General features: G+C 37.1%; 1 protein-coding gene across 1 annotated transcript in view; it reads right to left on the reverse strand.

Annotated features, from left to right (window-relative positions):
* itga2.2 (integrin, alpha 2 (CD49B, alpha 2 subunit of VLA-2 receptor), tandem duplicate 2) overlaps window positions 1–11,686 on the reverse strand; it is a 29,766-nt gene extending 18,080 nt beyond the window's left edge. The window contains exons 1-11 of the mRNA XM_024275277.2: window positions 11,463–11,686; window positions 9,612–9,735; window positions 7,066–7,175; window positions 6,791–6,876; window positions 6,576–6,690; window positions 3,527–3,654; window positions 2,513–2,661; window positions 1,672–1,822; window positions 1,176–1,341; window positions 1,010–1,086; window positions 782–920 (exon numbers count right to left, since the gene is read on the reverse strand). Of these exons, the coding sequence (XP_024131045.1) occupies window positions 782–920; window positions 1,010–1,086; window positions 1,176–1,341; window positions 1,672–1,822; window positions 2,513–2,661; window positions 3,527–3,654; window positions 6,576–6,690; window positions 6,791–6,876; window positions 7,066–7,175; window positions 9,612–9,735; window positions 11,463–11,508 (1,291 nt within the window). The 5' untranslated portion in view covers window positions 11,509–11,686. The remainder of the gene's footprint in view (window positions 1–781; window positions 921–1,009; window positions 1,087–1,175; window positions 1,342–1,671; window positions 1,823–2,512; window positions 2,662–3,526; window positions 3,655–6,575; window positions 6,691–6,790; window positions 6,877–7,065; window positions 7,176–9,611; window positions 9,736–11,462) is intronic.
* Window positions 11,687–12,327: the final 641 nt, after the last annotated feature.

The following is a 12,327-nucleotide window of genomic DNA, read 5'->3' on the forward strand; positions in this document are numbered from 1 at the left end:
AAAAAATGACTAAATAAAGGTAGTGTCACATAGAGGAGGTTGAGCTGATTAAAATGATAACAAATGATCAAGCAGGTAGTGTTTCAAATTAAAAATGGAGGTAAATTATATAAAAGAGAAAAGACAAAAACTGATTTTTCGACTTTAGGTTCCAAAGGGTTAAAAATAAACGTTCTAAATGTACAATTTTGCATGTGATTTCATATTGTGATTATTTGCAGATTATAAGTGGCTGGGAAATATTGTACCAAAAAATAAATAATTGCAATTAATCATTATACTTTTTTGCAGATTTGTGATTATTTAGTTACTTTTTAAAATAAATTCCTGGCCTTAATATATAAATAAAGGAGATATTTAAAAATATGAATGAAGCATGTTTTTTTATTTTTTTTATTTTGCTTTTTTAATTGTAGATACATATATATTTATATATATTTTGTGTTTTTTAAACATTTTTGCTTTTCTAATTGCCTGTATGATTTTAAAATTATTTTCCGTCAAGTAATATGTTGATGTGATTTGAACTTGAGGGCCACCGTAGTAATCTTCTCCAACAACAAAGTTGCACAACAAACTCTGCAGACATGAAACACTCCTTTTTTAAGAGAGGAGCAGCTGAATGAAAGTTGTTCCTACGTGGAGGTGTGAAAACCTGCTTATTCTGATTTAAATCTCAGTAGTTTTTCACTTATTTATTCTTCAGAACTATAAACCATTTCATCCTTAGTAGTGACTAAAGGCCTCCAATTTTTCTGGGATGAATAAAAGTCAAACGTACCCAGCAGTGAGCTGTGATTTCTGTCCTGTAAGGCTCTCTCAAAGGCTGAGGAAGGGAGGATGTTTACATTTGTCTCTGCATGATGGATGACGGTTCCACTCCAGGCGTACGCTCCCACTGCTCCCAGCATTGTCACATTCTAGAGCAGCACAAACATCAGTTAACACAATTACACACCTCCAAAACGGCTGTGTACTGTTAATAAAAATCTATTTATCTCTTCACTACCTGCTTACTGGAGTAGTGAGCACTGAATCCAACCTGGGACATCTCCATCTGGAAGTTGTCGGCTCCTTTTCCAGTACCTTCATTAAACACATGGATATTTATGTACCATAAGAAAAAGAAATGTATTTCAGATGAATAATCTCCTCAAAACAGAAGTTATATTCACCCTCGATATTGAAGATGCGGTTGCCAAGAGTTCCAGTGATGCTGGAAAGAGCGGCTTCTTCTGAAACGTTGAAGAAGAAGTTCTCTGTGGGGAAACTGGCGATGGATTTGATTTCTTCAATGAGTTTGCCTGTGTCAAAGTTATTTCTTATGTAATAACCCAAAACCTGGGAGGAAAAAAAAGCAAAATTAGAATCAAATTTAATTTAACACACTTGTTAACACAGAAGTGAATTTATTAATTCTAAAAACAATAAAAGTCAGATAAACCACCTTGGAAAAAGCGTCTTTCACATTACTTTTTAATAAATCTTCCAATCTAATTTCTTTGTAAAATCAAATGTTGGAGGCTATCATGTCTTTTAAAATTATAAATAGTCTTTAGAAACATATTTTCAAAGCTAAACTCACAAAAATGAAATTTTAGTGGAATCTGTTCTGAGTTCTTGCCCCTGCAAAACCAAGAGGTTGTCCATAAAATAATAATAAATACTCACCGCTATACCAAAGCGAGTGATGCCTTTCCTCTCACATTCTGCGATGACCGCTTCACGTTTGTTTACATCATGAGACTCGCCATCAGTAACGACCACCATGACTTTGGAAGCCCCGGGTCGGCCCCCATATATTTCATTGAAACCCCACTGACTAAAGAAAAAACAAAAATTGTAAATCCTTTATCTTTTATATTAAAAATGCATTAAATAGGAACAAATCTAGATTTTTTATGAGTAAAATAAGCAAAGCGTGCACTATTATGGAGTGAAAGTACCGGTAGACTCATTTGAATTCTGTGTGCATAATTCTTGACTTGTAACTCGTGCAATAAATTTTGTGCATAACTATATGTAATTCCATATGTGTATTCACATGTACAAAATTACAAAAGACATAAAAAAATACAACATTTATGCACAAATCAGACGTGAGACTCCTCCAAGATTTGTGTGTAAATGATGCGTTTAAATGCTGCTAGAATGCTGGGTCATCAGAGTTTTCTTTTCAGTCGCTTTGAACTTAGATTCTGAATAATATCTGGGGAAAACTTGACATTTTCCCACTTTCTTAAACAGATATACCCAACAATTAATGCAAAAAAAAGTCTAAAGTTGTATTTTTAAAACACTCAGTACTAAAGTTTCTCTATTTGTGCACACTCCCTTACACCGTGGAGCTCTTCCGCGAGCCCAGGTGTATGAGTTACAAATCAAGAAATACGCCCAAACAAGTAGGATGAGTCTACTTTCTCTTCATACACTATTACACACCATCTGTGCATTTAAGAAGTTTGTGAGTAAAACTGACGCAACACATTGATAAAGGTCGTGCAACACCAACCTGGCAAACTCGATGGCATGAAAGGTGTTGGTCATAGTGCCGGACATCTGTGTGATTTTGGATGCTGCAGCCAACAGCTGCTCTTTGGATTCATATTCGTTCATTCGGATTACAAACTCGGAAGAAATTGCATATTGAATCACACTGACCTGACAAGATAATAGAAAAACCAAAAAAAGAAGGAAAAGTAAATAAAACTGCAACAAAACGTAGCATCAGGCTTCCAACTGACGTCATTTTCTAGTGACGACAGAAAAAGCATCGGGGTATGGAGCTAAGTTAGCGCCAATATTATTTAAAAGCCAAATTAAACAAATTGAAAAAAATGGTGTTTGGCCAAAAACAATGTAAAATGTCCAAAACTTTTTGCTATTCTAAAATAAACTTTGTTATTTTCAGCTTCAAATGTTCTATTTGTCAGGTTTCAAAACTCAAAATTTCAATCTCATTTTTTTTTCCATTTTAAATCTTTTTTTTCCCTTTTTTTTCCGAATCAGAAAATTTAAGTTTCAAAACTTTTGGCTCTGTTGTGGTGCTTAGAGGCGGGGCTAACATGAAGGACCAATCAAAATCAATGAGGGTGGTAACTTCAGTCCCGGTGCATTCACTGACTCTAAGAACTGTGATAATTACGGTCAGAAAATGGCTGTTTAGTCTGTACTATCATAGTCTGAAATTGTCCCAAGACGGGTGTAAAAAGTTTTATCACGTTTATTTGTGCTAGCCCCGCCCCAATGAGCCACAACGGGCCAAAGGCTTTGAAACTGAAATTTTCAGATTTGAAAACAAAAAAAAAGAGTTGAAAGTGAAAAAAAGATTTGAAACAAAAAAAAGTTTTGAAATTGAACTTTTGAGTTTTGAAACCTAAAAAATTGAACATATGAAGCTGAAAAAAAAATAATTTTAGAATAGCTAAGTTTTTGATATTTTGGCCGAACACCAATTTTTTTTTCAATTTGCTTCATTTGTGTTTTAAATAATAGTGGTCCCAACTTAGCTCCATATAGGTGTCACCTGAGTACTCTGGGGCCCAATGTCCAGGGAGGGTATGAGCTTCAACACAAAATCCCTCATTGGTTCCCAGGGGTAAATGCTGTTTGAACCATCCAACACAATCACAATATCCATCGGCCCCCCGCACTCTGAAAAAAGAATCAAACAGGATATAAATACGTAAATATGCAAATATGTAGAGCGCTTTTCTACAGTCCTCGAAGGCCCAACACATATTCACACACTGATTGCGAACATTGGTGCCAACCTTCCACCAGAGGGAATTTGGGGTTCAGTGTCTTTGGACACTTCCACACATCTTCCAATCAGAGGTCGACCGCTACACCACTGCACCAACTACCAAGAAGTTTGGCTGTGAAACTTAGTTTCAAAATGTGTTGCACTGGTTTCAGTTCTTTGGGTTGTTTGAAGAAAAGAAGAAACTAAAACTTAAACCTCTGAGTGGTTTTAGAGGTTTAAACACGCACAAGCAAAAGCAATCATAAAAGAGCAAACAAATGTCATTCCTAAGACAAAAGTGTGAGCGCTGGTAAAGCTCTAAACACACAGAATCCGATGAAAACCATACATCTGATAAAATGACTTCATTCTTTTTTCAGTCAAACTAAACCACAATTAAGAAGAAGTATGAACACAATGAGCTTAGCTTAAGTGGTTTTCTGGACTTCTGCACTGTTTCACATGGCGGTAAAAGGAATTTCAAAACTTGTTTTTTCTTTTTTTAATGACATTGTTTCAGACTATTTTTTCCCATGAACAACGTTCTAAAAAATCTAACATTTTAGTCCTGCCTGGGGTCTGCTAGAAGAATCCAATTCTAATGAACATTAATAAATATGATCTTTTTAAACACCAGATTTGCTCTTATTTGGAATCGCTCTGTCTTAAAGTTTAAAGATTGTAAAGTTGAATCTATTTTACTGTAGATTTATCAGAATGTCTTCTATGGAAGAGTTACAAAGATGGGATGTCACTTCAGTTCATTTGTGAGTCAAGGCAGGTGAGCCAAAACTTTAGATAATCTAGTGTATGTTTATGTATAGAAAGTAAACCCTCAACAATAGAAACAGTATGCTTCTTTGTGTTCTGACTTTGTGGTCAAAATGACATTTCTGCAACTTCAGGGGTGGAAAATGAGCAAAGCAAGTTTTATAAGTGGGAGTGGGTCTGACAGAGTGGATGACCTCATCGGAAAAGTGGAAACACTTGAATAACACTTTTTCTCTGCTACAATGTGTTTTACTGGCAATGAAAAAACAAAATATCAAACAGACTTTTGAACAAAATGATCAATTCAGATCAGTTATGGTCTTATTTGGGTACATTTTGGCAGATTTTAGGAGTAATTATAAAGGTGTCTTCGATGGACCAACTTTGTCTTCCATCCATCTTTTGCTTTTGAGAGTTCCTTTTAATGTGATCTGAGGCCACTTTCATGCAGACAATTTGGTTTTATTGGAAAAATCTGGACTGAATTGGAATATAACAAACAAAATGACTGTATTTTCTGCACTATAAGGTGCGCCTTTTGTGTGAACTAAGTTTCAAAATCTGAAAAATGCTCTTGTGCAGCTTTGGGAAGTCTCCGCTCGATGGATTGTTGGACCATTTCTCACTGACACGGGAGCGGCGAGCGCACGGATGATCACGCTGTGCGCATTTTGAGGGACACAGAAAGTGATTCGTGCTCTAGAGAAACAACGTGGATGGCGGTAAAGTTTACAGCAGAAACCCACCTTAGTGCCACAAACACAGAAAGATCGACCAGCATTTTAGCGTGCAACCTTTACCCGCCCAGCGCCATTACGCGCACAGTCCCAAAAACATGCGGATGCTTTGTCTGACAGCGTTCCTTTGTTCATCCAGGAGATGATCACGTTAGTAAGTCATGTGCTGACATTGACATTGAAATTGAAACTTTATGCACATGTTTTTCAAGCACGTTATTTGGAAGCGATGGATGACAGACGGAGCACACACTTGGGAGGCAGAGTTAAGGGATTGTTGACACCTGAGCTAAAGATCTGCTGTAAAGCTGCCGACATCATTGCTGAACAAGCGGCTGGTCATGAGACTGACTCCAGCAACGATGAGAGGGAACCGGCGTGTTTGATTCAAACACCAAAGATGTTTTGAGGGAGAAAATTGATTAAAATAAAACAAGTGGTTTGTTAAATAGTGAATTAATTTGAACTAAACTCACTGTTTTGCTTCTGTTACATTTTTTTTTTGCCTTATAATAAGGTGCGTCTTGTGTATGAGTTAAGTACAGAAATCTACCCTTAATTAAGACTGTGCCTTATAATACAGTGCTCCCTATGGGCCAGAAAATACCGTAATAAAGCTCCGACAGATGTTTTTTTTTTACTTTATGTGTAGCATTTAACCTGTTAATGAATACATTTACTTCCAATCATATAAACAAATATAATTTTAACTAATGAAAGTTCTGGATGACATTTCAAGTTTATTCTCATTGTTTTTTTGTTGTTGTTTTTTTTAACTTGTCCTGCCCAACAGCTGAGCAAACAGATACGAGCCGAGAGCCTCTAGTGTTGGGCAGATTTTACTGTCACAACAGAGGTTTATTAAGTATAAACCCCTGTTGTATTTCATGCTAAACTTTATTTATATTGATTATTTTTATTTATTTATTTGTTGGACCGGATGGAAAAGAAGAAAAGGGAGGTGGGGGGGCGGGGGATTTAGAGAAAAAGAGAAGGAAGAAGTTTATTCTAGTTGTTTGTAACGTGTCATATCAGCTCGTCTCATCGTGTTATTTATTACTACTTATACTAATACTAGGTATTCATTTACATATATTTTTAATAAGATTTTCAGAATTTATTTATTTTTGCTTATGTTGGGGGTTGTTTAAAATATAACAACTTCTGAGTGTCTATTTACTGCATATGTGTCAAAAATGTACTGTTGAACTATAAATTAAGATGTAAATGGATGGATGGATTTAATTAGTGCAGGATCGGTCAACATCAGTGGAATTCTACAGAGATGCTCTGAGTTGAAATGTGGTGTAACAGCTGCTTACTCTGAACAGCATCGGAGAAGGCAGATTGCAGCTTAAACGTCGCATCCAGTTTTGCACAAACCCCCGGGTAGAAGTTCTGATCGCCACACTGCTGTCCCCACAGAGGTCCACATGTCTGCATCAAAGTAAACAATCTGGATGAGAATTTTCTGACAGAACTAAAAGGTCTGTCAATGAACATGGACTGAATAAATATCTAAATCATTTCAACTTACCAGTAGTCCTGCATTCATGGGGGTTAGAGTCAAACCCAGAGACATGTTAACGTTGATATTTGTAACATCTGGAATTTTGACCAAATCTGGGGTTCGAATGGAATAAAAAAATGTCAGTTGCAGAACTTTAATTAAAATGTCACTCTTCATTCATTAAAGTTTTCATGGAAGTTGAATAAACTCAAACACTGACTTTTGTTTTTAGTCATTTGGGGTTTTAGCCCCAAAGTTTGGCTGAGAAATGGAAGTTTAAACAACTTTAGTGCAAAGTTTACCTTGAAAGCTGAGTTTGGCGCAGCTGTTTGTGGATCCTGAGACTGGACACTTGTAAACATCTCCTTTCCTGTTTTTACTGTATCCACTCCAAGGAGCACCAACCAAGAGCCTACAGAAAACACAGCGTTATATCTCACTGGTAAACACAGAGGACGTGAGCTTTGCTTTTAATAATGTGACAAAAACCCCAAAACACATTTAGGAGAGCAAATTTAAATGACAAAATGTGACTTTTAGAGAAGAAAAAAAAGTCTTGAATGCATGCAAACACTTTTTATCAACAAGTGGAAGCCGACTGCTCACGCACTTATCTTTTCTCTCCCAGAACACAGCAACAAAACCATGAGAAGCAATGAAGATGCACATGAAGTCTAATCTGCCCTCATGTCCCACTTCCTGCTAGCGCCTGCACTTCTCAAAATATTCACTGGTGTAAGCCACAGGAAATGGTTAGTATCCTTCGATTTGAGTCATCTAAAAGCTGCCCATGCTGCTCAACTTAAATGAGTTAGTAGAAATGTAGGCCCCTCTACTACCTTTGTTACGCAACCAGGCCGCTCCTCCAGAGAATGAGTTATCTGTGAGTGTGCAGCACCCAGACATGACAAAGGAAAATTACTGTTTAACTAACTGCTACAAAGTGAAGCTTTAGACAGCCACTGTGATTGTGACACTCTGAGGGAACAGAGCAGATGCAGGAAAAACTCATAAAGTTGGACTAATATTAATATTAATTGAAAATCAAACAAGCTTCTGTCAAACATAAAAAAAAAATTCACATGTTGATAAAATGCTATTTTTTTTTAATATATTTCTGTTTTTATTCATGCCACAAAAGAAGCATAATTAATATATATTATAGTTGAAAAGGATAAACATTTACTGAATTTTAAAAACTTTAAAACCGTAACTTTTTAACATAATTATGAACTAGATATATAGCGTTACCTGTGATAATGCTAGTGTGAGTGCTGTAAGCTAAATATGGCCACTGAAGATGCTAGTGCTGATGCCTGAAGATGCTGAAATTGATAGCTAAAAATACTGAAGCTGATAGCTGAAAACACTGATGTTAAATGACTGAAATCACTGTAGCTAATAGCTGAAAACGCTGAAGCTGATAACCAGCTAAAATATTAGCGAAATGACAAATTAGCATAAAAAAAAAAACTTCGGTTAGCCAAAACAACTAGCGTGTAGCTGAAAAAAATTGCTAAACTTCAAAATAACCTAAAAAACTGATGAAAGGCTAAATTAGCTAAAACACCTAGCGTTTAAATATAACCTAACTCGAAAACAACCTAAAAAAAACATAAAAAGAAAAGCCTTAATTAGCCGAAATAGCTAGCATGTAGCTGAAAAAATTGCTAAACTTCAAAATATCCTGAAAAAATGAAAATAATTCTAAATTAGCCATAACAGCTAGCATGTAGCTGAAATATTAGCTAAAAAAAAAAGAGTTTTGGAGTGATAGGGACCCGTCCAATCAGATCCGGCGCAGTGCACCTTAACTTTAACACATGTGCTCTAAATTGTGGGCGGTACTCTTGGCACAGAGTAACCGTTTACTCATTTCCCATCCTCCCATTATTTACACATTCTCCTGCTAGCTTACAGCCCCGAACAACCCCAACTTAACCTTACTGGGGAAACAAAAATGGCAAGCAATATTAGAGCTATTCAGTCGTACAGTTTTTAGCCAGATGCCAGTTCAGACGAGGAAAAGACTTACAAACTAAAAGACATTTTTTTGTCTCCTCCTGATCCATTTGGACACATAAATCCTCTGAAATGTGATTTAATTTTATTTATCTATGTCCTCCATCATGAGAAAATGTATAAGATATTCATAGAAGTGGATCTTTAACATTTCCTGTCTGGTTCCTAACCTTTTAAGGTAATACCACTTCAAAACGTGAACAGTTACTGGCAATATTCTGGGTTAATGGAGTTCTAAGTAAACATGCACTAGATGGGACAAATGCTCAAATATCAACAATCATGAACATGATCAACGTAATTCCAGCAGATTCCAAAATCTGCTGGAATTATTATGTTAACAGTTCAGTATGTTAAAGATTTTGTGTTTAAGCGTCACCAGAGACGCCTCAGGTGTTAAAAGGTTAAACGTGATCTTAATAAGCAACCAGATAGTTCCCGCCTGGAGCTTAGTAGGTGACGGATTAATCCCCAGTTGGATTTTTTCTTTTTATCTGCCTCTGTATTGATGCAGTAAGTGAACATCACACATCAAATGTGAGGCAGGCCTCCACAAGTTCTCCTCCTGGTACTCTGAGGGCGTTCCAGGTAAACTTAAGACATCTATCTGAAGGCACTTCAAACTATTTATGTCTCCGAGGGAAAAGCTTTTTCCAAAACGTTCAGGGTTAATCAAGCAACAATTTGGGATTAGACTAAATGAATTCCAATTTTATTGAAACAAAATCAGCTTTTCATGAAGGGAAAAAGCACTTTTGGAAGGTCTAGAAATTTCTTCAAGTTTGCTGCAATTTAAATCCCAAACAAAACACATGTGAATTCCTACCATTTGCCATCACTGTTTGTTGCTTGCTGGACTGTGTAGCCAAACTCCTCGCTTGCCGAGCCGCTGAAAATCTTTGCATCTGCAGTTCCAACGTTGAAGGAATCCAACACACAGATTCTGTCGGCTGGAAGGGGAAAAAGATTCAAGGTTGTTATGACAACTAGGCTCTTTTTTTTTACTTCTAATGCAATTCTTCAGAAAAAGGGGCATCCTGACTTATTCAGCACTACAAGAGGAATTCACTCCGATGATAAGAGAGTTTGCTGTAGAACACGTCAAAGTCAAGGCCCGGGGGCCGGATCCGGCCCTCCGGGTAATTATATCCGGCCCTCCAGATCATTTTATTTTATTTTATTGTTATTAATTGCCCAATGTCATGTTTTGCTTAATGTATATTTTGACAAAATATATTTTATGGAGAGTGGATTATTGAAAGTAATTTAAGGTTTAAATTGATTTATTCTGGAATAATATTCCTGCCTTTTTTATTAATATTTATGTTAAAAAGTTACGGTTTTAAAGTTTAAAAGATTGGCATTCTGCTAGCTTTTTGGACGATGATAAGATTTTTAAGGCTATTTTGGAGTTTAGCTTAAATTTCAGCTACATGCTAGCTGTTTTGGCTTATTCAGTGGTTTTTTAGGCTATTTTGAATATATTCACTCGCTAGCTGTTTTGTCTAGTTTAGGTTTTTATTTTCAGCTTTTTAAGCTATTTTGAAGTTTAGCTATTTTTTCCAGCAACATGCTAGCTGTTTTGGCTAACCAAGGTTTTTTTTTTTTTTTTTTACTTTTTTACGCTAATTTGGTATTTCAGAAATATTTTAGCTGGCTATTAGCTTCAGCTTTTTCAGCTGCAGTAATTTCAACTATCAGCTTCAGTGTTTTTAGCCATCAATTTCAGCATCTTCAGCTATCAGCACTAGAATCTTCAGCCAAATTCAGCTTACAGCACTCACACACTCATTATTGCAGATAATGCTATATATCTAGTTCATAATTATGTTGAAAAGTTACAGTTTTAAAAATTGAGTTTTAGAGTGTTCAATAAATGTTTATCCTGTTCGACCTAAGGTGTGTTTTGAATTTGAACCTACAGTGCGATTGAGTTTGACACCCCTGCTGTAGAAGACCTTGGTTGGGGAATTCTCATTGAACATTTTTGTCTGATCTCACAGAGAGTCATGAAAAACCTTCCTTTATCTTTACCTTCCTTATCTTACCGGTACTTATGAGCGGAGACCATCAAGATATAAAAAACATTTCTAACGAATTGAATGTGACTTAGTTTTAGACTTCTGAAAACAGATGAGCAAAGCTTTCTGACCCTGTGAAGCAGCATTTCACCTCAGCTTCCTCTCCTGTCATGTGAGGTGTGTGTGGCTGAATCAGTCTTGACTCATGAAGTCTGGGCACTGACAAAGTTTCAGGAGGGATAAATATTTTTTCTTTTGCAACTTTCTGGATGATAAAAATCTAACTAAGAAATCCCTATCATGCTCTGATCTGCTGAGACCTCCTGCAGACACAAGTCCATGCAGGCAGCTTCAGGCTTTCAGCCAGCACTGGACAGGAATGTGGATGAATGTTGGAGGGACTTTCACCAGCAACCCCCGCTGCCACGCCTGTTTACCTGGGGCACAAACTCTCGCAAGACATTCTGAAAAAGCCCACAACCAGGTTAACTCTAAATCTTTCATAAAGTCAGGTTTAAGACAGGCGAAAACCTCAGGATTAAACGGCACCATGCGTAATCCTGATCCCAAACCTCAAAACACCGTTTCAATAATTTAATAAGACAAACTGTGACAAAAAATAAAGTAAAATTAAAGTAAAAAAGTTAAATACTCACTGAAGACTATGACAACAAAGCAGAAACTCCCCCAGAAGACACCCATCCTGTCCCTCCGCGCTTGTTTTGGAGCAGATGCTGCCGCCGCTGCTCTTGTCAAAGTCGGAGCTTCAGAGTCAGCCGTGACGCACCGGAAACGCGGCCCCTAATAAGGACTTCTACCTGCCGGTGCAAACCAGGACCAGAGCCGTGTCCGAGGGCGAAGTCCGCAATAAAAAACGAGTCTGAGCAGACTCAGAGGAAGTCCCGCAGAGAGAAGGAGGCGGGCTGGGACTGAGGCAGAGGAGTTCAAAGAGACCTTCCCAATAGCCGCTGTTGTTTTAGAAGAAACATGAACAACTAAAAATATGAATCATTTATAGTAAGTATATCAACAATTCTTTTCTGAAGCCTAAAATGGAGTTAGCTTTGTGTCATCAATTAGCAAAAAATAGTCTATTTAAGAAATAGTCTCTAAAAGAGAAGCAGTATACTTAACCCTGTAAAGCCCATCAAGTAATTGACAACATTTTTTTAGAAAATATTTAAATATCAATCATGATACAATGTGTGACTTGGTAAAAAAAAAAAAATGGGGGGAAAAACACAATATTTAGCCATTCCCAGCCAGCTATGTGGGGCCCCATATGGTTTAAAAGTGGGCGGAAAATGTGGGCTGCAGTTTCTGTGGTGGCCCCACCTGTGTTTGCCCTCATTGGCTTAAGTAGTGACACAGGCTCCTGCTAGACACCAACCCATTGGACAGCATAGTGTGCTAGTTAGATCTTCTGTAGCAAGCTAGCGAGTTCCACTGTAGCATGCTACAAGCTCCGCTATAGCAGCCAAGCAAGATCCGCTGTATTGAGCTAGCAAGCTCCGCTGTAGC

Source organism: Oryzias melastigma, linkage group LG9 (genome assembly GCF_002922805.2).
Source record: "Oryzias melastigma strain HK-1 linkage group LG9, ASM292280v2, whole genome shotgun sequence".
Taxonomy (NCBI): domain Eukaryota; kingdom Metazoa; phylum Chordata; class Actinopteri; order Beloniformes; family Adrianichthyidae; genus Oryzias; species Oryzias melastigma.